The sequence below is a fragment of the Panicum hallii genome, chromosome 6 (genome assembly GCF_002211085.1).
Source record: "Panicum hallii strain FIL2 chromosome 6, PHallii_v3.1, whole genome shotgun sequence".
In the NCBI taxonomy this organism is placed as follows: domain Eukaryota; kingdom Viridiplantae; phylum Streptophyta; class Magnoliopsida; order Poales; family Poaceae; genus Panicum; species Panicum hallii.
This window is the reverse complement of record NC_038047.1, coordinates 523,518-545,477: the sequence shown is the minus strand read 5'-3', so window position 1 is coordinate 545,477 and position 21,960 is coordinate 523,518. Positions and strand designations below refer to the sequence as shown.

At 46.8% G+C, this 21,960-nt stretch overlaps 3 protein-coding genes across 3 annotated transcripts; all 3 read right to left on the bottom strand.

Annotated features, from left to right (window-relative positions):
* Positions 1 to 7,901: 7,901 nt before the first annotated feature.
* Positions 7,902 to 11,524, bottom strand: LOC112896653 (serine/threonine-protein kinase-like protein CCR4). Its single transcript, XM_025964701.1, has one exon. The coding sequence runs from the start codon at positions 10,611 to 10,613 to the stop codon at positions 8,013 to 8,015; it is 2,601 nt and encodes an 866-aa protein (XP_025820486.1). The 5' UTR covers positions 10,614 to 11,524; the 3' UTR covers positions 7,902 to 8,012.
* Positions 11,525 to 11,816: 292 nt separating this feature from the next.
* Positions 11,817 to 18,922, bottom strand: LOC112896654 (bromodomain-containing protein 2). The gene is made up of 8 exons (XM_025964702.1): positions 18,723 to 18,922; positions 17,778 to 18,606; positions 17,581 to 17,658; positions 16,562 to 16,799; positions 16,044 to 16,122; positions 13,843 to 13,984; positions 13,017 to 13,307; positions 11,817 to 12,338 (listed from the first exon to the last, which is right to left on the bottom strand). Exons 2-8 carry the CDS (start codon positions 18,543 to 18,545, stop codon positions 12,126 to 12,128), a joined length of 1,809 nt encoding a protein of 602 aa, XP_025820487.1. The 5' UTR covers positions 18,546 to 18,606; positions 18,723 to 18,922; the 3' UTR covers positions 11,817 to 12,125.
* A 318-nt stretch (positions 18,923 to 19,240) lies between these two features.
* LOC112897650 (auxin-responsive protein IAA25-like) lies at positions 19,241 to 20,397 on the bottom strand. Its single transcript, XM_025966004.1, has 3 exons — positions 19,826 to 20,397; positions 19,580 to 19,718; positions 19,241 to 19,480 (listed from the first exon to the last, which is right to left on the bottom strand). The coding sequence occupies exons 1-3, from the start codon at positions 20,292 to 20,294 to the stop codon at positions 19,423 to 19,425; spliced, it is 666 nt and encodes a 221-aa protein (XP_025821789.1). The 5' UTR covers positions 20,295 to 20,397; the 3' UTR covers positions 19,241 to 19,422.
* Positions 20,398 to 21,960: the final 1,563 nt, after the last annotated feature.

Sequence of the window (21,960 nt, the reverse complement as noted above, 5' to 3'; positions counted from 1 at the left end):
AACAAAATAAGCATGCATTGAGAATACATACATACATACATATATATATATATATAGATGTATGACCTGGCTAGCTGGGAATTTGCCACGTGGATGCAGCAGCAGCTAGCCACAATGCATGAGAAGTAGCTGTATTATGATCTGGCTGCTGTGTGTACAGAGATGCATGCATATGCATGTGAAACGACAACAGCAGTTGCAGTCGGTAAAGCTAATGTGAAGGAGAGATCGACGACATAATACTCTACTACTTCAAGCAGGCCATCAACAACAGATGGGGGCCCCAGAGAAGCTTCCAATTTCCCAAAGGGCACAAAATAGAAAGAAAAAGAAAAATAAAGAAAGAACCTTGTAAGTTGCATGAAACGACGAACTCTCTCACATCTATCCCAATATATATATATATATACGCGGCAATCTTAATTAGCTAGTAGTACTTTCGGCCCCACCTTTATGTGTGTTGCCATGAAAACGCCAGAAAACGATGGTTGTATGTATCTCTTCTTCGTCTTGGTCAGTAGTCAGTACGTCTAGACAGACAGACAGGTCGAAGAGAAGACAGCACGCGTACGAACAGGAACAGGTAGGTCGGCATGACTACTACTGGCAATCAACTAATTAACCGCGTCCAACGAACCAGATCAGGTCTCCAATTACAGCTAGCTAGCTTCGTCCGATCCGGTGTGGCGTTGACTTAGCTTCATCAATTCATAGTCGTCCATTCAGAGTATGTATGTAGAGCTAGCTAGCTAGCCCTGAATGTAATCCCGGCTTGCTCTGACCTGGCCGGCTGAGTTGACCCTGTATGTATGTGTGGATCGATCGAGTGCCAACAAATCAATCAAGAAACTATTGTTCGTTCAACCTCTTGGATCGGAAGAGGTCAAGTGTACGTTGTGTGGATGGAATCCCGGCTGTGTTTCACTTTCACTTGTTCTTTTTTTTTTGCGATCGAGTTTTTCTTGTCATATATATGGATATGGTTGTACATACTGGTATATATGAACTAGGGCGTCATCATCTCACGTACGGCTGCCTGCGTACAAGAGCAGTTGGATACCAGAACATGTGTACATGTAGTAGTTGGACCAAATAGATAAAAATGTCCGAAATGAGCGGGTCCGACGACGAGCATCAGCTGCAATGTGCGCTCAATTAGGAGCATGTAACTGGTAAACAAAATAGCTTAGGCTATGTTTGGATCCACCCCCAAATGGCAAAAGGGCAAATGGTAAAATTTTTGTTCCTGTCACATCAGATGTTTAGACGCTAATTAGAAATATTAAATATAGTTTAATTAAAAAACTAATTACATAGATGAGGACTAAATGACGAGACGAATCTATTAAGCCTAATTAATCCATAATTAGCAAAATTACGGTAGCATTTGCCCTTTTGCACTTTGGGGTGTTTGGATCCAAAAGTGCAAAAAAAGTGCAAAAGAGCAAAAATTTTGCACTTTCTCTTTCTCTTTCCCATTCATCCAAACATGGCCTTACTATTGTGGTTTGGTTTGATATGTTCTCCCTCTGGCTCTACCTTGATGGACGATGGATGTTTTCTCTGGACAATTTGATTGGTTCCATGGAGAGCAGTCTTTTATTTCTAGACAATTGGTACACTAATATGCTACAATTGATGATTTCCCGCAAAGTGGACTCGTAAAAGATTCTCATTTTCTACTCTCTTATTATCATTTTTTAAAATATAGAAAAATCAGTGTACATCTACTGCCTTCGTCCTAATAACAAGAGTGCGGGAGCATGGTTTGATAATGGACTAGTGTATTAAAAGAATGTTTGGAATTTGTTGCATATCCTGCCCAAGAACAGGATGCCATCCTTGCCAGTTTGCCAAATTAAAAAAAAAATACCAATTTGTTATCTCGTCCACTTATAGTTACTGATCTGTAGTTTGTTTCTTGTGCTATATATAGCAGCTGCTCTAGTTCTCGTCTTGGCCATAATTTCCTCTCAAGCCTTCTTCTCCGTCCTCTGAATTCTAGATCTAGAAGATAGTAACTTTCAACCTGCCGACTGTTCTTTCTCCCTATATCAAACAACTGCTACTAGTTGGCAAGTCTTGCCATTCTCTGGGAGACTTCAGAATTTATCATTTAATTTCGATGTGCCAAGTGCCGGCTAAATAAAAAAAATGAATGAGAAGCTCTCTTCCCTGAAATTCGTGAAAATTGATATCACATGACGTTGCGAATCGATCGAAGCGAAAGCGTTGTTTTTGTTGTTTGATTTTTGTCACATGATCCCCGTGAAAGGTTGAGGAGTTGGATGGTCAACTCCAGAGCCCGTGTGCAGTTGTGTTGCAGGGAAAGAGGAGAAAAGATTCGTACCACTGTGATCTCTGCACATCAGAACTTTGTGCCCAAACACACATTTCTGAAAGAAACTTTGATACCTCTCACATCAAGTATCAGTTGTCTACAGCGAATCACGATACTGATCTAGTGTCTGGGCAGGTTGACAACAACTTAAAATTTCTTGTCATGATACAAGGCTTATTAGTACAAGTTGGAACTGGAAGAGGTCAATTAATGTGCACTGAGCAAAGAACTAATTTCCTTGTCAACATTTCCATGGCATTGGCTTATATTTATATTGCCACTAATTATTTATTTAGTAATGTTCTGCATGCAAACGCTACAAGAAATCTAGAATAAGTACGATGCTTACACTAGCCGGCTATTACCTAACCTGCTTCTTTTTTCTTACTAGGCAAGGCTGTTGCATACTTTTGAGATGTGACCATCTTAATTAATAACATGGAAAGCCATGCCAAAACCTTCTCAAAAATTTCTCTATCATCTTACGCCACCGGTCGGTGCCCCTTTCACAGGGTCGCTAATAATCATTAACTGAATTATTTTTGCGCTCATGTCAACATTGGTGGCCACAGTTGAATTTCATTCAGATTGCATTGCAATGTTGCCATTTGTGTTGCTTCTGCATAGGGCTGCTTGTTCTACACTGCCCTTCTGTTTTTCCTTGGATGATATATAAGCCAAAAAAAAGTCTTGTGTGTGCTCTTTAATTTTGAGAATCGTGATGATCATGCTACTGGTTTGGTGTATGGATATCATGTGTACATGTGTTTGCAGAGTTGACACGAGGAGAAACTTGATAAACACAACACAGTGCTTATTAGCTTTTTGTGTTCGCCTTTCCATCATATTGTTTCTGTCCCCATCAAACCTGGTTATGATCGATCTTCTTCACATCAGAAAAGGGAGAGCATCGTCCATCAGGTGAAAGTGATTTTTTTTTTGGCAAATGCAAATGATGGAGAGACAGCTTCCGGTCAGTAGTTTACACTCGTGCAGAAAGACATGATCTGTCAGAGGATCTGTTTTAATGATCTATAGTCTCTCCTTGAAGAATATAATTAACCTGCTAAGAAGATTACTTTGGTGTTGGTAAATTCGCTGGGTGGTTAGCCAGTCACCGTGTTAACTAACTGTTGCATGAGCTCACGGCCGGTCAGAACCAAACTCTGAAGATGAGGAGAGATGGGGTTGGTTGATCGATACGTTTCAGTTTGGTGATGGAGACGCTCTTGCCTTTCCTACGATGACAGGTGCAGGCAGATATCACATTCATTGTTGTGGAGGCGTAGAGAACGAACATGCCGGTGAAGAAACCCGGCCGGGTTTCATCAAAAAAAGAAAAAGAAAAAAAACGGCCGGTACCCTTGAAAAGTAATTTTTATTTCTTTGGTGTTTTTTATGCATGTGCGCGCTCTAATTAACAGCGAACTTGCCTTGCACTTTTTTATTTGTTTTTCAACAGGACTAACTGGAGTGCAGAATCGAATTGACAGTGTGCAGCCCATTCTTCGATCTTGTTGCATCCACTTGTCGTCGTTGGTCCGGTCAGTCAGTCAGTCGCCTTCGCTCCGCCGTCCCTGTCCTCAAACAAGAACGCGCACGCTTCTTTGTTGCATTGGATAGATAGTACTAGATGCATGGATAATTCAGCGCGTGTGGCTGATTCAATTCAATGCTTATTAGCTTCAAAGCAGCGTATGTGGTAGGGCTTGTGATCTGTACGTTGTCACTGACTGGCCTCGTCAGCTCTGAATAATAACCACAGCTGCTTCTTGCAGGAAGCTTGGTTGCTGTTGCATTGCATGCATGCCAGCACGTTACTAGCTCGATGCCATGTCGGAACTTGGCTGACTTGCTGCAGCGTGCATGGAACGCCGGCTCTACACACTTGTACAGGACCATCACTATCGTTTAATTCAGTCACGAGCAGCAAATGAAAGGGTCTGGGATCATCAGTGACGTGTACTGCTGGGTCTGTTTTCTCCTATTCAATTTATTACCCGACGCTGGCTGACGAATGCTACAGTGAAACTAGTTTGCAGCAGCAGTGATGTTTCATGGAACAAAGCAAGAGACGGGGTTGGTGGAAAACGACGCTGTCGCCAAGATCGATCAGCCCACGATCGACCGACCGATGATCAAGGTAGCGTGGGTTTATTTTAGCCGTGAGCCGTGAAAAAATTGCTGTAAACTGTCTGCTGTATAAATGATCTTTTTTTTTGGATTCTACTTTTCCACGGCAGAAGCAGCTTACGAAAGCAGAACCAAACACAGCGTAAGAGTAGTCGCTTTCACGGATCAGGATTGTCGCCTACGCGATCGATATAGATCATCAGCACTCACACATGCACATCTATCAGCAGCAGCTATATAGCACTGTTAATCACACGTTAAGATTTGGTTTTATCTACTGTAGCTGGGCTTAGGAGCAAAGCTACCTAGCTCTTGATGAACAGCAACCTAGCTTTTCCTGAAACCGACATCTATTACCACTGCACACGTATTCATACTTGGAAAAGAGGCATGCAGTAACAGGAGTAAACACACACAACTACTACGTGTATGTACTACGATCATGACATATGCATCTCTGCTGCCATGATGCTGACGTTTTGTTTTCAGCTCTTAATTAACCTGTTTGACAGGGCTAGCTTCTCTAGCTGTTTATATATACATACATATATATAGATGGATATATAGCATATATATACATGCATGGGTTTGGTGTAGCAGGTAAACATTGTAATCGCAATGTCAAACCGTTGATAAAAATAGCCATAATATATATATATATATATATATACGTATCTACTATCAACTAGACGATAGGGCGGCTCTGCGATTGGTTTCTTGCTGAGGCCTTGTTAGAAAACATGTTCAGTATCTAGACTAATAATAATAATATCGTACTAATACGTACCCGTAAAAATATGTATTAATCTGGATACGTACGTACACACTTCTTCATCGGTTTATACCAGCTATGTACGTACACACATCCAATCAAATTACGTGCATTCATTCTCTATTATCTTAATTTCTAGCATATATATATATATATTAATAGCACACTTAAGTTTCCTACCTACTTTCCTAGAGTTAATTAGTTCATCATGAGTACACGCTGTGCAGACGTACACGCATCCACTATTTGAGCCAGCAGCAGCAGGTAGCTAGCCTTGGCTCGTCTGTGATGGATGTCCATGTTCCGGCCGCTTATCTACCCGCCGGCCCAACTAACGGCTGCTCAGAACTTTCGCTCCCATGAACTTCTGATCAAATCTCTCCCTTTTTATCTAAAAAATATTTTTTTTTCTCTGTGGTGCCATTGTTGGGTTATTGTGTGTGTGGGTTCATTCATTCCAGTGAAAGTGCGTGTGTGCCTGCGTGAGCATCTATGCATGTACTGCATGTATTTCACCAAAAGAAATAATACTGTGAAAATATTTTTTTTCTAATGAATCTAGTAGTGTCTATCTTATGCTACTAATCTATATAAAACTTTAAAGGTATTCATAGTCAAAATTGAAAATGTAAGGCGTGGTTTGACCATCTCCAACACACTTATTAAACTATTAATATCTCATATATAGTAATATATATAACCATAACTTTGTAACCATACGAGAGTGTTTTCAAATAGAAACCCCAATGCGTGCTACTGCATGCCCCCCAAAATACTCGTTATTATTGATGCTGAGTTGCTGACGTAAGTTGCTGCCACTTGCCACGTAAGTACTCTGTTTGAAAAGGATTGCATGCTGCTGAGAGAGTACCTGCAGCTGCATAGTGCATGAAACCCGTATTTAGTTTGGCCATCTCTGCCGAGATGTGAAACGACTGAAACAGTTGCATCCGGTAAAGCTAATGTGAACGAAGAAGGAATGGAAAGCAGGACACAAGATGAGCGAGCGGCCAAAAAGAAAAGGAAAAAAAAAACAGAAGCTGCTAGCTTCCGATTCCCGAAAGCGCCCACAGAATTTGCCTGTCTCGACGGTCGATACGACAAAGCCCAATACGCGGCAATCTTGCTTTCGATCCCATGGAAAAGACGCTCGATCCCTTCTGTTCTCCTGGATTGCTGTGATGTAAGCATGTATGGCTCCTACTCTGTCAGTGAGATAGTCAGACAGAGAGAGTGCAGACAGGCAGGCACGCACGCACGCAACCGCGTCGAATGGGAACGAGTGAGCAGAACAGATCAGAGTCTCCAATTACAGCTATCTAGCTTCCTCTGGTGTGGCGTTGACTTGATCTTGCCTGAATCCCGGCCGGCTTGCTAGCTCTGACCTGGCCTGGAGTTGACCCTGTGCCAAGAAAGAAATTATCAACGTGTGCTTTTCTTCATCCTTCCTCTCTAGTTTGTTCGTTGTTTGTCCCCTTCTCTTTGTTCTGCTGAGCCGGTCCAAGTGTGGATGGAATCCTTCCTAGCAGTAGCAGAGCAGCAGCTCTCTGCTTCCTTTCATACTACCATCTTGTTGCCAATTTGCTGCCATGGTACCAGCGGCAGTTGGACTGAAAATGTTAGAAATGACAGATCATTTGGTGAGCAAGCAATCAGAGCTAGCGAGCCTCCATCTACCAAATGGTTCTGTTCTTGCTTGACATGGATGTTTCCAGCGGGTTTTGGAGAAACATGCCATCGGTATTCAATTCCATGCGTAAGCAAGCGGCAAGGAATGAAGATTTCCTAGCTACCTTCCTTCCTTCTAGTATCCCTCGCTCTCTTATTAGCTACCTGTCGTGACTTTTCTAGGCAATCAGTAGACTATTAGACTCATGATCTCCTCCAATATAGTATAGTATATTCCTGTGAACAGACTTATTATGGTACATTAAGCAAAAATTTCTATCTTATAATACGTTGAATTAGTTAACTATACGGAAGACAAATAGTTTGGAATCAAATCCATATATAAAACACAACTAGCTAGTTGCTGGCAATTAGAAAGAACAGCAAAGACAGTTGTGAGAATCAAACAAATGATTGCATCCAATAATCCATGTATACCATATGTGTGTATTATAGCATCCGTTGGTTGAATTAAGTACAGTTGTTACATCTCCTCAAGTCACTCCTCACAGCTAGCTATACATATGGGGCCTGTTTAGATGCATCCAAATGTTATAATTTTTACACTCTCTCTCCATCACATCAATTTTGGAACACATGCATGGAGCAGTAAATGTATGTAAAAAAAATAACTAATTGCACAGTTTAATTGTACATCACGAGACGAATCTTTTGAGCCTAATTAGTCCATGATTAGATAAAATTTGTCAAATACAAACGAAAACGCTACAGTGTCACTATTGCAACTTTGTTGCAATCTAAACGCACCCATGATCTTCTTCTCCAACCTCTCTACCAACCCCAAGAAAACATAAACAACCTCTCTAATTACAACTCACCCACTACTCCAATCTTCTTCTCTACATGTCAGATTTTGTCAAACACTCACTCAGAATTTTCTCCCTCTTTCTTATTTACAAATCAAAACTTTGAATTATAAACAATTAGCATGGATGAGACGCATGAATGAATCAACCGATTCCTCGATAGACGACCAAGAATTTTTCCTCCCAGTTTTTCCTTTGTAAAATGTTTATGGACAGTAACTAAATCAACCTATATCAATGGTAAAATAAAAGAACAAAAAAAAAGTAGGTTTTACATTGTCGAGTGGGACCTGCCATGGGTGACAGGTCGGCTCGAGCTGTGGCTGTGGCTGAAGCCGAACCCGAAGCCGAGTTCGCGGGTGTGGAACGGGCTCGGATCGTCGGACTCGGAGCGCGACCGCGACCGCGACAGGTCGGAGCCGCCGTGCCGGGAGCTGTTCTGCCCGGCGGCGGCGGCGGCCACGAGGACGGACTCCTCGCACAGCGTGACGGCCCACTCCAGCTCGGCGACCACCTCGGACATGATCGGCCTGGCGCGGCCCCGCGGCCGAACGCACTCCGAGGCGATCTTGGCCACGCGCGCCACCGCCTCCACCTCGTGGCCGCGCGGCGGGGGCACGCGGTCGTCGAGGATCTTGGTGATGTTGCCCGTCTCCACCGCCGGCACGGCGAACTCGATCACGTTCCTCGGGGACCCGCTGCCGTCCTGGCTGGTCCGGTGGATGGCCTTCCGGCCGGTGACCAGCTCCAGCAGCACGACGCCGAAGCTGTACACGTCGCTCCGCTCGGTCAGCTCCTGCAGCCGGTAGTACTCCGGGTCGATGTACCCGACCGTGCCGGCCGTGGCGGACGACGATGCGGCCGCGGCCGCCGCGCCGCCGCTGGCCAGCGAGAGCCCGAAGTCCGAGACCTTGGCCGTCCAGTCGCCGTCGAGGAGGATGTTGGACGGCTTCACGTCGCGGTGGATGATGGGCGGCACGGCGTAGCAATGCAGGTACTCCACGCCTCGCGCCGCGTCCAGCGCCACCCGGAGCCGCGCCTCCCACGACGCGAACAGCGGCGAGTACCCGGCGCCCTCGCGGCTGCCGCCGTGGAGGTGGTCGTGGAGCGCGCCGTGGGGCATGAACTCGAACACCAGGATGCGCTCGCCGCGCTCCTCGCAGAACCCCAGCAGCTGCACCAGGTTGCGGTGGTTCACGCGCGACAGCAGCCGGAGCTCCGCGCGGAACGCGCGCTCCGCGTCGAAGCGCCGCCGCCGCCGCCCGCCGCTGCCGGCGCGCTCGGCGCGCTTGATGGCGACCTCGCGACCGTCGGGGAGCTTGGCGCGGTACACCGACCCGAAGCTGCCGCTCCCGATCTTGCTCTCCTCAGCGAAGCCGTTGGTGAGGCGCGAGAGCTCCCGGAGCGTGAACTCCTCGCACCCGAGAGGCCGCGCCGGCCGCAATGGCGAGACCTGCGGCGCCGGCATGACCATGGCTTCGACGTCGCGGCACAGCCGCCGCGAAGACGACTCCCCAAGGCGCAGCGTCTTCTTCTCCCGCTTCTTGAACGCTACGAGGTAGAACGCCGTCCCCGCCGCCGCGAGCACCGCGGCTCCGACGCCGGCCACGCTGAGGGCGACCGCCAGGGTCTTCTTCTTCCTTGCATCGTCATCGCCTGGCGGCGGCGCCGCCTTGTTCATCCCATTGGCAATCACGATTCTGGACGCGTTGAGCAGTAGCGGACACGGTTGGCAGACGGCGAGCTCTTGGACGCCTTCGCCGCCGCCGTTGCCGCAGAGCGCCCCTGACCCCGAGATGATGCCGCAGGAGCAGTTCCGCTGGGGCGCGCAGGCGCCGGGCATGGTGGCGTTGTAGATGAGCCGGCCTCCGCCGAATCGGTCGCCCTTCCCCCAACACACGACGGAGTAGTTGTACAAGGTGATGGCGCAGACGGCGTCGCCGTCGGCCTCGATGGCCAGGAATGGCGTGCTCTTGTACTGTGCCGGCACCGGCGCGCCGCCCCAGCACTGCGCGATTCCTTTCCCGTCGAGGATGCACGTGGTGTCGTTGCCGAGCGCCATGGCCGACATGCTCTCCGGCAGCTCGGCGGGCGGCACCTTGGGGACGCCGTCGCCCCAGCAGGCGAAGCCTCCCTCCTCGTCGACCGCGCACGCGTGGCGGTGGCCGGCGGCGACAGTCTTGAAGGCCGCCGGCTTCGGCGTCAGCAACGGTGCCTTCATCCCGCCGTAGCAGCTCATGGAGGTGTTGTCTTTGGCGAGGATGCCGCAGAGGAAGTCCTGGCCGAGCGCGATGCCGGAAAAGTCGACGCCTTTAGGGAGCTTGAGGCCCGGCCACTCCCAGCAGGCTGGGTCGTGGTCGTTGGAGAGGCCGCAGACGTGGGCGCCGCCGGCGTTGAGCGAGCGGAGCGATGGCCCCCAGTAGAGGCGGCGGCCGACGGGGCGGGAGCGGTTGGCGGCGGCCTCCTCGGAGAAGGACCACCAGCGCATGGCGGCGTGGCCACCGGCCGGGGCCATGAGGCCGCAGAGGAAGTCGGTGCCGGCGGCGATGGCGTTGTAGGGGATGTCGGCGGAGGGGTACACGAACTGCTGTCCGTCCGGCAGCGAGGTGCAGTGCAGCTTGGAGCTGGATCCTCCCGTGGCCGCGGCATCGCCGCCGTTGGTGGTGACGAGCGCGCAGACAAGGGTGGAGTTGGGCGCGTGCGAGATGGCGACCGTGGAGAACTGCTTCGACGCCGAGCACACGCCGACGGAACCGGTGAGGATGAAGACGGCGAGGAGGAGAGGAAGGATGCCGCCCGTCGTCGTCCTCGTCACAAGGAGGAAGGGGAAGGCGGAGCGGTGGCAGGCACGGGCATGTCGAGACATTGGCATCCGGAGGGAGAAGACGACATGAGCGGTTGAGGCAGCCGTCGCTTGGCTCCCGCGGTGGACGGCGACGGCGTTGGCGGTGGCGGTGGGAGAATCGAGGGGAGGAGGTGGGAGAAGGAAGGAGAAGGAAGGAGAAGAGAGAGTGGGTGCGGAGCTGGCCTTTGCTTTGCTTGGATTTCGCTTTTTGTTTCTAGTAGGTGGTGGAGGGAAAGGAACGCGTTTCCGTGGATTTTTCTAACACACAAAAAAGGAGGAGAGATGAGTTGATGATGATGAGGTTGAAGGTTGGAGGTTTTGGGGTTGGTTTGGTAGACTTGACTTGGTCCCATTGAAATTCAAGTGTCAATGGAGAAGCTGCCTCTCTGCCTGCACCTGCAACTGCTGATGCAGTGAATCTTGTCCTACTTACTTCAGAGAGGTTTCAAACTGTTCAACCTCTTTCTACCATACAATTGCAAAGCCATTCGTGAAAAGTATAAACGGAAAATTTTGGATCAACACGGACTTCCCTTCTTCCCGCGGCACTTCTCCTTTGGACGGTGGACACCAGAGTTTCGTTCGTGCCTTAGATGTGAGTGGTGCCATGTCATGCTCAATTAACCTAGGGAAGGGGACCATGAAACACACATGACCTTGGTTTCACCAGCTACCCATTCCCAGCAAGTCCCAACAAGGGTCTTTCTTTGGCGGTTAAAATGGAAAGGGCTGGAACGTACTGCTACTTGCCTGCAGTACACTCGAGGCTTACTACCTCAACAAGCAAGCTATCTGTACTACCAGTTACCGAAGTCATTAAAAAAGTGATTCAGTGAGGAGTACGGGATGCTTAAACATCCTTGAAGGATGACACAAATTTCCTACTCAACAATGGAAACCAAACCAAACCTGGCATGTGTCGAATGACAATCGTAAAGCGATAAGCAGAGGCTTTACCTCCATTGAATCAGAGGAGCCATACAGGATGCGCCACTTGCCCAGACACCATTCTTCTCCTCGCATTAGCATAATAGTCCCAAGGCACACTCATTGGAGTAGGTGACAGTTTTAGGACCAACTGATTCCACAAATTATTGAATATTCGCTGCAATATTCAACTCTGAAATATGAACCCCCTTCGAACTTGTGCTTGAGTTTGGGCAAAAAAAAAAAGCATCTTTTTTGCTCTCCGGTCAGGTGGCGGTTGGGGCGAAGAATTTGCCCAAACACTAAACAAATCCTTCAGATCATCCAATTATAGGGGAGGTCCAGGCCAACCCTATGCCAGGGCGGCAAGCAATGGAGCAACATGTGGCTATTGCAATTAGCCTGATACAAAAATCTCAGAGAATTTCTGAATCCATGTTATAATAGGCAGGCATGGCACAACCAATCACACCCCTACACACCAGATCCTGAGCTCAAAGAATTGTATACACTAATCAGCCTCATCATTCTAACCAGCTTCCATGTCTTCAGGGTAAGATTTGCCCAAGTCAGAACGGCGCTTGTCTTGCACGAAACCAAGCTGTGGAATTCCTAACGCTTCATTATTGCTGCCATGGCTACATGCAGGGGGCTCTCCTTCAATGGAGCTCGGCGTCGTGGACGGAACAGTGAATGGCGGACCCTGAAAGTGGAGCGCTGGTTGCTGGGGAAGAGGCTCGCGCATAGTTCCAGGAATGAAGGGTTCTCCTGCTGCATGGGATAATCCTCCTCCATTTCAACCTCTTGGCTGGTCTCTATCTGTGCCTGTGATGACATGACACAAAAGCTGATATTACCTTTTTATGCAGATTCATAGGCATGCAACAATGACTCTGTGCCCACTATACTGATTGCTGACTGCTGGTAGTACTTATTAAGATGTGTGGGTGATAACAAAGGGTCTGTTTAGTTCCCAGACTGTAAACGCAAAAAAAGCCGTAAACGCAAAATTTTCAAAGGAATCTTGCTAATTTGAAATACTAAATGAAGTCTATTTACAAAACTTTTTGCATGGATAGGCTGTAAATCGCGAGACGAATCTAATGAGCCTACTTAATCCATATTTTGCAACAGTGATGCTACAGTAACCATCCGCTAATTATTACTTAATCATGGATTAATTAGCATCATTAGATTCGTCTCGCGATTTACAACCCATCTGTGCAAAAAGTTTTGTAAATAGACTTCATTTAGTACATCAAATTAGCCAGATTCCTTTGCAAAAAGTTTTTTGCGTTTAGAGCTACGGGAACTAAACAGGCCCAAAGACAAACAGCGCAGAGTGCAGTAAGCTACTTACAGCTCAGGCCATGTGAGTGGGACCAAAACCAAAGTGCCCAGGTGACACAAGAACAGACACAGGACGTGATGCTGAATGAAGTCAAGCTGTGAATCAAATGATCCCAACCACTACACAATAATGGCAAGTCTAGCTATAGTTACCTTCTGTTGGTTCTCAACATCAGAGTATTCATTAGGCTGAGTGGAAGTATGCTCTTCGTTACTGTTCATATCTCTATACTCAACCTGTTCTTTTCCCTGTCTGGAACCCTCATCTTCATAATCAGCACACGGCAAACTAGATGGCCGACCACTGGAGAATTTTCCAACATCTTCTATCCCAATCCCAGAATCATCTGCTTCCGCTGTCTCTTTGTACACATCAGTCCGTGGTGGTTGCTCCTGGCTAGAGGAAGTATCATGACTTCCAGCATTATTCGCACCAGAGTTTCCCTGGAATGTGAAGCATATATTAGCTCAAGGAGAAGATGGTCTGCATGCTTGGAAACACCTTTAGTCTTTTACACACTGAGAACAAGAACATCTTAATATACAACACATAGTAAAAACGCACCAACACTGCCACAGCCAAGTCAACGGTGTGAGAAAAGCTTCGATTACACAGGCCAAAAATGATACGTACAATAATTCAAGCAGATATAATAGACACTGAGCATCATTTCAATATGTAAGCACCAGAAACGTAAAATTGAAGATAACAGAGGCATGATTGTTTCATTGAACACAGTGTGATATGAGTTTACTACTTTCATGTTACATAAAATTGCAGATAAGAGAGGCATGAGGCATAGTTGTACTATTGAAAAGAGTGGAATATGGGTCTATCACTACACCACTGTGGCAGCAGAAACATGGAGAAATAAAAACTAGTGCACACTATGGAAGACCCACGAGCCACAACTGAGAAGCATAACACATGCACAGTGCAATGTATATGCAAACAAAGGATTTAGATGTGCATGCTAACCTCCATGTCATGCTGATCAGAAGTGTTACTATCCATTGCAGCAGTTTCATTATCTACAACGGCCAATATTTCATCCCTTTCCTTCTTACGCCGTGTAACTTGACAAACAGCACAAATGCAGTCACTTTTGTGGCGATCATTCCTGCATTCATAGACATCATGTAAGAACACCAAACAATATAGTCAATAGTTCCCTACTGTTCTCCTAAAAATGGGAAAAAGAAAAGAACAGTAAACATCTTCTATAGTGCTATAGTACCATTGCAGTTTCTCAATAGGAACACCATTGGGAAAATTCCAGTGTAGAGAGGAACAACTATATGTGCTCCTAGGGTTGATTAGTGATGGTCTAAATCAATACTTTTTTCGAAGAGTACTGATTCAGTGGCCATGTTACAAGAGAAGTCTGTTGTCTAGGTAATAATTCTCGTTGATCCACTATCAGAAATGCAAATGGAATAGCACTGGAAGACCCTGAAGAGTACTGATTCAGTGGCCATGTTAAAACAAAGAGATGCATAGTTCTGTTATGATCTTTACATATCATTTCTCCACTTATCTTTAATTACATTACTGGCCATTGTGCCCGTGCGTTGCTTGGATCTTTACATATAGATTCTAGTTCTAAAAGTCAAACCCTGCAAGTGTTCCAGGTTACCAATAATGTTGTGATGGAATAGTGCAGTAGTTTAGCCTTCTAGTTTATATAGCGATTTTTAGTGCATATTTTAAATGTTTCCAACTAATATGTTGCAATGCTACCATTATAAACATGAGCAAAAAATTAGAAACCATTCTCCACGGGAAAGGAGAAGTATACAAGTGCTCCCTTGCAATGCTTACTCTCACATTTTCTTATCTGCATAAATAGCTCCAACACCTAACATCTAAACCCACTACAACCTGAAGCAATCTAGCGCCGACACAGGCACGCACATGAGTTACCAAAAAAAATATTTTTTGCAAAAATGTCGTTGAAGCAAAATAGGAGCACAACATCAAAAAGAAAGTAGAAGCCTTAATATTTCCACCTAAATAAACCTGGGAGGGCATGGGCCCACTGCTAATTAAACAAATCAAAACGTCCCTGAAACTGAAAAGGATCAGGTAGTTTTCTTTCTACCTCCTTCAGTTCCTCTCTCCTGCAATGAAACTCACACTACTGCTGCTGAATCTGCTGCAACCAATGGCAGATCTCATCGCCCACCACAAAAAAATGAAAGTCCACCGCTACCCCTTTGCCAAACATCCTATTTTCCCCTTTGATTAAGTTTTAGTGTTTTCCAAATTTTAAAACCTAGCTTGTGCTTTCATGCTCCTCATCGCCAGTTCGACCGCCGGCACTTCCACTGCAGCAGGGTCGTCTTTTTGGCTGGACCCAGCTAGTCTGAACGCCGACTGCAGAAATGGTTGCCTCGCTGCCGCGCAGGCCCTCATCTGCTATGCCATTTGCAGGACTCACATGCAGCAGCTGCCTAGCACTCGAGGGCAGCAGCATCCTCACGGGCATGCGCCTTAGCAGCAGCAGCTTCGTCGTGGAGGGCTGCAGAGGATGCAACGGAGCCAGTGGCAGGTGGGTTTGAGGGAGAGGGGGCGGCCATGGGGTGGCTAGGGTTTCGGCGTAAGCAAAGGGTCGAGGATCAACCAGCCTGATATCATGCAAATGAGATTGGCACACGAAATAGTAGATTGATTGATCACAACATGATGTACATGTACATATATAGGCAAGGAGTCCTAGGGTTGTGGTTCATAGAAACAGAACCATCACTAGATATCCTTGCCTAATACTAATCAATTACCTCTAGGCCGGCAGCAGCACATGACACATGGGTCTAAGCATAACCGAAGGAAGCCAAACTACCTGTCTAGCAGAGGCACCCTTGTCAAGACATTCAAAAGCATTCCGAAACCAAACGGGAAATTTCATTCCAGCACTCGACACAAGAGTAAAAAAGTTGTAAACTGTCAAACTGTTAATGTTGCAGAATTCCTAGCATATGCACGAATGGGGTGGCCATCTTTTTTCCCTGTCGAATATTTTCCCTAATTTCAACCTCTCATTATCATCAAGCTATACATCGCAAGTATTCCATGCTATATGAGTGCTGAAGTTGCATGGCACATCAGCTTCCCACATGATAGTTTAGCTTCTAATAGGAAAAATTGCATGCAGATGTCGGAATAGATTAATGACATACCCTGGGCGTCGCCTTTTGTTTTTAGACTTGCTTTTTGAGTGGCCTTTAGCATCCTCATCGCCGGTGTTGTCATTGCCGCCTACACAATATTTGGATTCTTATTTATTTGAGCGCATGCACATGTAAATGTAAAGAGAAAATTATAGATGGGTCAAAAGGAACGACAATTGTGTGTACGAATAGTTTTCCATTGCAATGAAATGCTGAAGGGGAGTGCGATGATAGCATCATCAATTCATTTTATTAAAGTTAAAAAGTTCCAAAAAAAATCCTGGCTGCATGCACATTAGATGTGTCTAAGTGAAGCAATAAGATTTATTTTACCCACATCACATTGAAAGTTTCAAAATAAGTCATAACTGCTCTGTAAATGAATCAATGATAAAATAGACATTGATGGCGCATATAAAAGATTTCAAAGTTGAAACAGTAGCAGTTGACAAGAATCGAATCAAGTCAAACATTGAATGGAAGTGAACCAAGGACAAACTGATAGCTGTCAGATATTCAATACTTACCACTGTCTGGCACATCAGAATACAAGCCTGCGGCCAACCAATTTTTCATGAAGCCTTTCTTGACCCGTTTCATAAGCTCAATTATGTAATCACCTTTACTGTTGTACTTGGTACAGTTATCCCATATGAATTGCACATCCTTATATACATCCTCTGAATTCATATACTTGTCACCACGTTCCAAATTTGTACATATTGTGCCAAAATCCATAGGAGTGTCAATAATATCAAAATAATCCTATAAAGTTTGAAAGTGTCAGGGTCGGGAAACAGGTAAGTGAAAGAAAAGGAAAAAAATATCTTTCCAATAGCAGTAGATCTAGAAGCATATGCTTACAAAGGCATGAGACAGAAAATTGATAAATCTACGAAACAAAATGAAAGGAAAAACAGCAACTGAAGTGATCCACATTTGCAGTTGCAATAACTTTCTTACCCTCTTATCTATGTTCCATACATCACGATATGAATCTGGGGTGCAGGACTGTTGTTACAGGCAAGGCAATCTACCCCCACAGGGTTTTGCTTGAAGAGTCACTAAAAATTTCATCCTAGCTACATAAGTAAATCCCATGATAGAAGTCTATATACCAGTACTGAGAATAAAAATTGAATGTACTACACCAGATTTAGATTCAGATTATCGAATATAGAACTAGCTATATCTTTTCTTCCTTAAATGAAATGACACGCAGTCCTCCTGCGTCGTTCGAGAAAAAAAAAAGAACTAGCTATACAAGAAACACAGGGAAGAGAAACTCAGGGAAAACGACAAATTGAATGCACTTTTTTGGATACTGTTACACCATACTTCTCGGAGGATGAGACAACTAAGCGTTATAGATCATTTCATATGTACTACTTGTGTACCTTAAACTACTCAATGCCCTGAGGTGGTTTCGCAGGGTAATTTTGCCTTGATGGCATGCCACGTGGACAGGTAAGCCATGCTTAACAGATGCAGAGTTATGGTGTATTTGAAATGAAAGAAACCACAATGTGTAGCACAAAATACTCACAGGTATTCCTAATGCAACAGGATCCACTGGAACATTGAACGGCTCAGCAGCGTCCATCTTCATGACTTTCTTAATAGCCTGAGAAACACATGCAAACAGATTCTCAGTATGACCGTTATGCAGATTCAGCAGATCTCTCATAGGTAAAACTTGGGAGATTCAATAGACCAAAAACAGGTAAGCCGAATTGTACTCACTTCAAGTGCAGCAGAAAGCTCTTTCTCATCGCGCTGACGCTCTGGAGTAGACTGCTTTTCCTCTGACTCCTGTGAGCTCCTCAGCTCTATTGTCTCCTCGATTTCTTTGATCTCCGAAACAGCTTCCTGCTTGCTCGGAGGAGGCTCATCAACCGAATCGGCTTTCCTATCTGGGGTGTTGTTTCCTACAGAAGATAACCCCGCCGACTTGATCTTGATGCCTCCTACTTTCCTTGCCACCTTTTCCTTATCCGCATCAATCAGCTCCGATGCCTGCACGTCCGCTTGCTTCCCATCTGTTCGGACAGCAGCCTTCTCCGCATCAGCAGCTTCTTTGACTACTTCAGGTATAGTCGTGCCCTGGGATTTTCCAGCATCAGCAGCCAGTGCCTGAGCTCCTGAAGAACCCAGCTGCCGCAGGGGCGGCAGGTCTACCGATTTCGATGACTTGAACTTCAACTTCACACGGCCGTACACGGCTCCCACTTTGGGCTTGGTGTACGGTATGTCCACGGGAGGATTAACTGGGGCGGCGGCGCTTGGCTTCTGGGGTAGCTCAGGGGGAGGAGGAGGTGGTGGTGGTTCAGGCGCTGCTACTTCTGCTGCTTCGGGGAGAGGCTGCGCGTTATCCACCTCCGCCTGATCTGGCGTGCTGTTCGTCGCCTCTGTGCTGGGACTGGACGGGGAATCCGGCGAGGGGGACTCCGCCGCCGCGGCCGCCGGAGCAGCCTTCTTCCCCGCTGGCTTGCGGCCGCGCTTGCGCTTCATCCTACTGTGCTTTTTTTTTTGGCTTACCAACAGGGATCGACCGGCGCAGGTGAGGAACGCGCTGCAAATCGACGGGGAGAAACAGGCATTCGAATCTCAGACTCCGCGCGGGCGGTGAAGAATTCCCCCGGAACGAAACGAAGTCAAGGGAAGCGAAGCGAAGCTAGGGTTCCTTACCAGGAGGGAGGAATTCGATCCCGGGGCAGAGAGGATCTCGGGTCGTCGGGCGCCCAGCAGCAGCAGCAGCAGAGCTCGGAGAGCGGGGACGCGCGCTGCGCGGGAAGGCAAGGGAGGGGGTCGGACGCGGAGGCGGAGGCGGAGACGGAGGCGGGGAGAGGAGAGAGCCCAAGCTCTCCTCGGTGACGGCCGGCCGGGGAGGACTTGGGTGTGGGTCAAAGGGCTGCTGTTAGGCCTTTTATGGGCCTTGTGGGCCTGCGCTTCACCCATCGTACTGGTCATAATGGGCCTTCATGGGCCTCACTGGATACCTTTCCAGCCATTTTCCACGGTGGATGGAAGCAGAAGCCCTTGCATGGCTCCTAGGATCGAAACCACGAGCTTATCAGCTTTAGAGCATCTGCTTGGGATTGACCGGGTCAAAACCGGGCCCACGTAAGCAAACCAGTAATTTGCATATTGTTTTCTGATGCAGCTTTGCCACCTCGGCGTGCCATTTCATTAGTAATTCACCAGGCATTATATATATTAGCTAATCCGATTAATAATTCACCAAAGTCTGAAATATTACACAAGCAAAACTTCCTATATGAACTGCTAGATAGTAGCATACAGTGTTGCTATCTCTATCTGCTTTGAGCTGTATAGAAAAAGCAGCGATACTATCGAGCAACATCATCTCAGCTCTCTCTCTCTCTCGCTAGTTCTTCCTGGGGTCCTGTGCGATGTAGAGCCTCTTCACCGAAGCCATGAACAGCCTGCAGCAACAAGATCGACGCTCCAAAGCTCATCAGCGCGTCGACGACCTCAGATCAACAAATCTCCATCTCCCACTGTGAGAATTAAGAACAACTTACTCCCATGGCACGTCGCCGACGAGCATCCGGTCGCCCTCGTCGTCCTCGTACAGCAGGATGTACGTCTTCGTCCTGTTCTTCTTCGTCGGCTCGTCGTCATCGTCGTCGTCTTCTCTGCCTGCGATCCTCCACTGGCCATCTGAAAATAAAGGACACACGATCTCATGGTGATCGACACGTACACACAACGACGACAAGGGATGCTTAGCTCTCTCCTGAGTCCTGAATCGAGTCCTGAGTCCTGACCTGACAGGAAGCCATGGAACATGCCCTGCAGCGCGCGGGACAGCGACGCGTACCCGCGGTGCGCCTGCAGGTCCACCTTCCTCCCGACGGCGCAGCCCTCCAGGTTCACCTTCACGAACATGCTCGCCGCCGGCCGCTCGCCGGAGCCACGCTTCTCCTTGCTCGGCTCCTCGGCGGCCTTCGCGCCGGCCAGGTGGCTCTTGCGGAACGCGCCCACCGGCGGCCACCCCACCGGCTGCGGAGGAGGCCGCTGGTGCGCTTGCTCCAGGGCCGCCTTCTCTTGCCTGGAGGCCAGGCTCCAAGGGTGCACTCCGACACCGAGCCATGGATCACTGCCGCCGCCATTGTCTGAAGAGATGCCGAGCCTGAGCTCCAGGCTGCTGCTCAGACCGCTTCCCTGCATCTTGCTACCATCGCTCGCCTGCTCCTGTTTCAGTCTCAGCCTTGATGCAGCTGAAGAGCTCTTCATGGCCGGCCTCTGAAGCCAAGCTTCTTCAGCTCTAGCACATACTACCACTAGTGTTCCTTGTGTGTGTCTGTGTGGTGTGCAGAGGAGGTGAGTGTTTGTGGAAGAGGAGCCTGTGGGTCTTTATGGTGTTGAGGTAACTGTGAACTGTGATGGATGGAACATGGAACGATTAAGGGGCTGACAGATGATGAGAAAAAGGCAGGTGGCTTTGTGCTTGCTAAGTACTCCTAAAGTGAACTAGTGGGGGACTAACAAAAAGTATGAACAGTGAAATGATAGCATGTAGTAAAAGTTAGTACATAAAAAAAGTTAAAAACATCCTTATAGAATATGTGTACTCCTCTGAACTTTGAATGCATGGCTTTATTTCTGAACCTGCATAGATCATAAACTGTTCTGTTTCAAAGATTCAGTAGCACAGTGAGAAAATAACAAGCGTATTGAGTTCGTGAAACGAAGGCAGGAGCACTGTTTCGTTTATTGATATAAGAAGAGGAATCTGGCATATTTCAGGTCAAGTTGAAGCACAGGGCAAATTGTTTCAAGCACGAAGAGCGCTATCACAATGGGCGACACGTGCCCACAGCAGTTTGTATACTTTCAATGAGAGAATTGAGTGCATGGAACTGATCAATATGCTGATATGCGAGTGGTTCAAGTGGATGGACATCTCATCGTTTGCAAGAGTTGGTTGTGTAGTTTTGTCTGACCTTGGGTTGTATGGGGGACACTGGCTACCGGACCTCCAACTGAAAATTCAGTCCACTCCACTTCAGTCTTTTTCCCGAAAGCGATGCTTGAGCTATGCTTTTCCTTGTCCTGCGGAAAATTTGGCAGGCACTTTTAGGTTTTTAGGTAACTGTAAGGCTGGACACGAACATGTGTATAATCGGCTATAGCTGCTAGAAAGGATAGCCGCTATGGCATTTAGCCCGCTAAAACCGGTTATAGCTCGCTAAATGCTGTAACGTAAAAGCAGCCCTGCCGCTAAATTTATTAGCCGGCGATTTAAAATCATGGTCTTAAGATATTTTCTTTCTTTTACTCTATTGCGTTATGTACAGCTTTTAAAGGCCCAAAAGGTATCTACTGTATTTATGGACTTGTGCCTGCGAACGATATAACAGTATTTGATTTCAGAGTTTATCCAACACCGCTGCTGGTGCTCCCAGTACAGTGAACGTCATCTTCATGAAAAAGAAAACCTTCAGATTAGAAGTTGGTTCTTTATGCAGTGAAATGTACTGACCGAGATGCTGATGTTACTGCACAAAGTTATCTAGCAACAAATAAACTATGCACTAGTTCCTTATCTAGCAGCATATTTTCAGATTAGCTATCAGAACAGTAGTCAATACAAAGCTGCGTACATTTGCAGAGAACCAAAAAAAGCCGCAACAATTTCCAACCACAAAAACAATATATCTTGTTTGTGAACCAGAGTGAAAAGAACATTTCTCATTATAAATAAATCTTGACTTTTCCGATGAAATGTTTATCCCTACTTATTTTCTTGGAATCCTGCAGACAAATTGGTAGGCAGTTCTAGATAACTCTAATGCTGAACACCGGTATGTCTCAGGAATCAAGATGTTGACATCAGATTTTATCAGTAATTCCGATATAATCTGAAGTATGTAGATTATCGGCTACTAGCGTGCATCGG

Bases quoted from the DNA above. Each gene is read 5' to 3' on its own strand.
- LOC112896653 (XM_025964701.1), bottom strand. From the start codon at position 10,613: ATGCCAATGTCTCGACATGCCCGTGCCTGCCACCGCTCCGCCTTCCCC.
- LOC112896654 (XM_025964702.1), bottom strand. From the start codon at position 18,545: ATGAAGCGCAAGCGCGGCCGCAAGCCAGCGGGGAAGAAGGCTGCTCCG. The intron at 16,123-16,561 runs GTAAGTATTGAA...AATATTGTGTAG, and splicing joins TTCTGATGTGCCAGACAGTG to GCGGCAATGACAACACCGGC. The intron at 13,985-16,043 runs GTATGTCATTAA...CTATGAATGCAG, and splicing joins AACAAAAGGCGACGCCCAGG to GAATGATCGCCACAAAAGTG.
- LOC112897650 (XM_025966004.1), bottom strand. From the start codon at position 20,294: ATGAAGAGCTCTTCAGCTGCATCAAGGCTGAGACTGAAACAGGAGCAG. The intron at 19,719-19,825 runs GTCAGGACTCAG...CTTTATTTTCAG, and splicing joins GTTCCATGGCTTCCTGTCAG to ATGGCCAGTGGAGGATCGCA. The intron at 19,481-19,579 runs GTAAGTTGTTCT...TTGTTGCTGCAG, and splicing joins GTCGGCGACGTGCCATGGGA to GCTGTTCATGGCTTCGGTGA.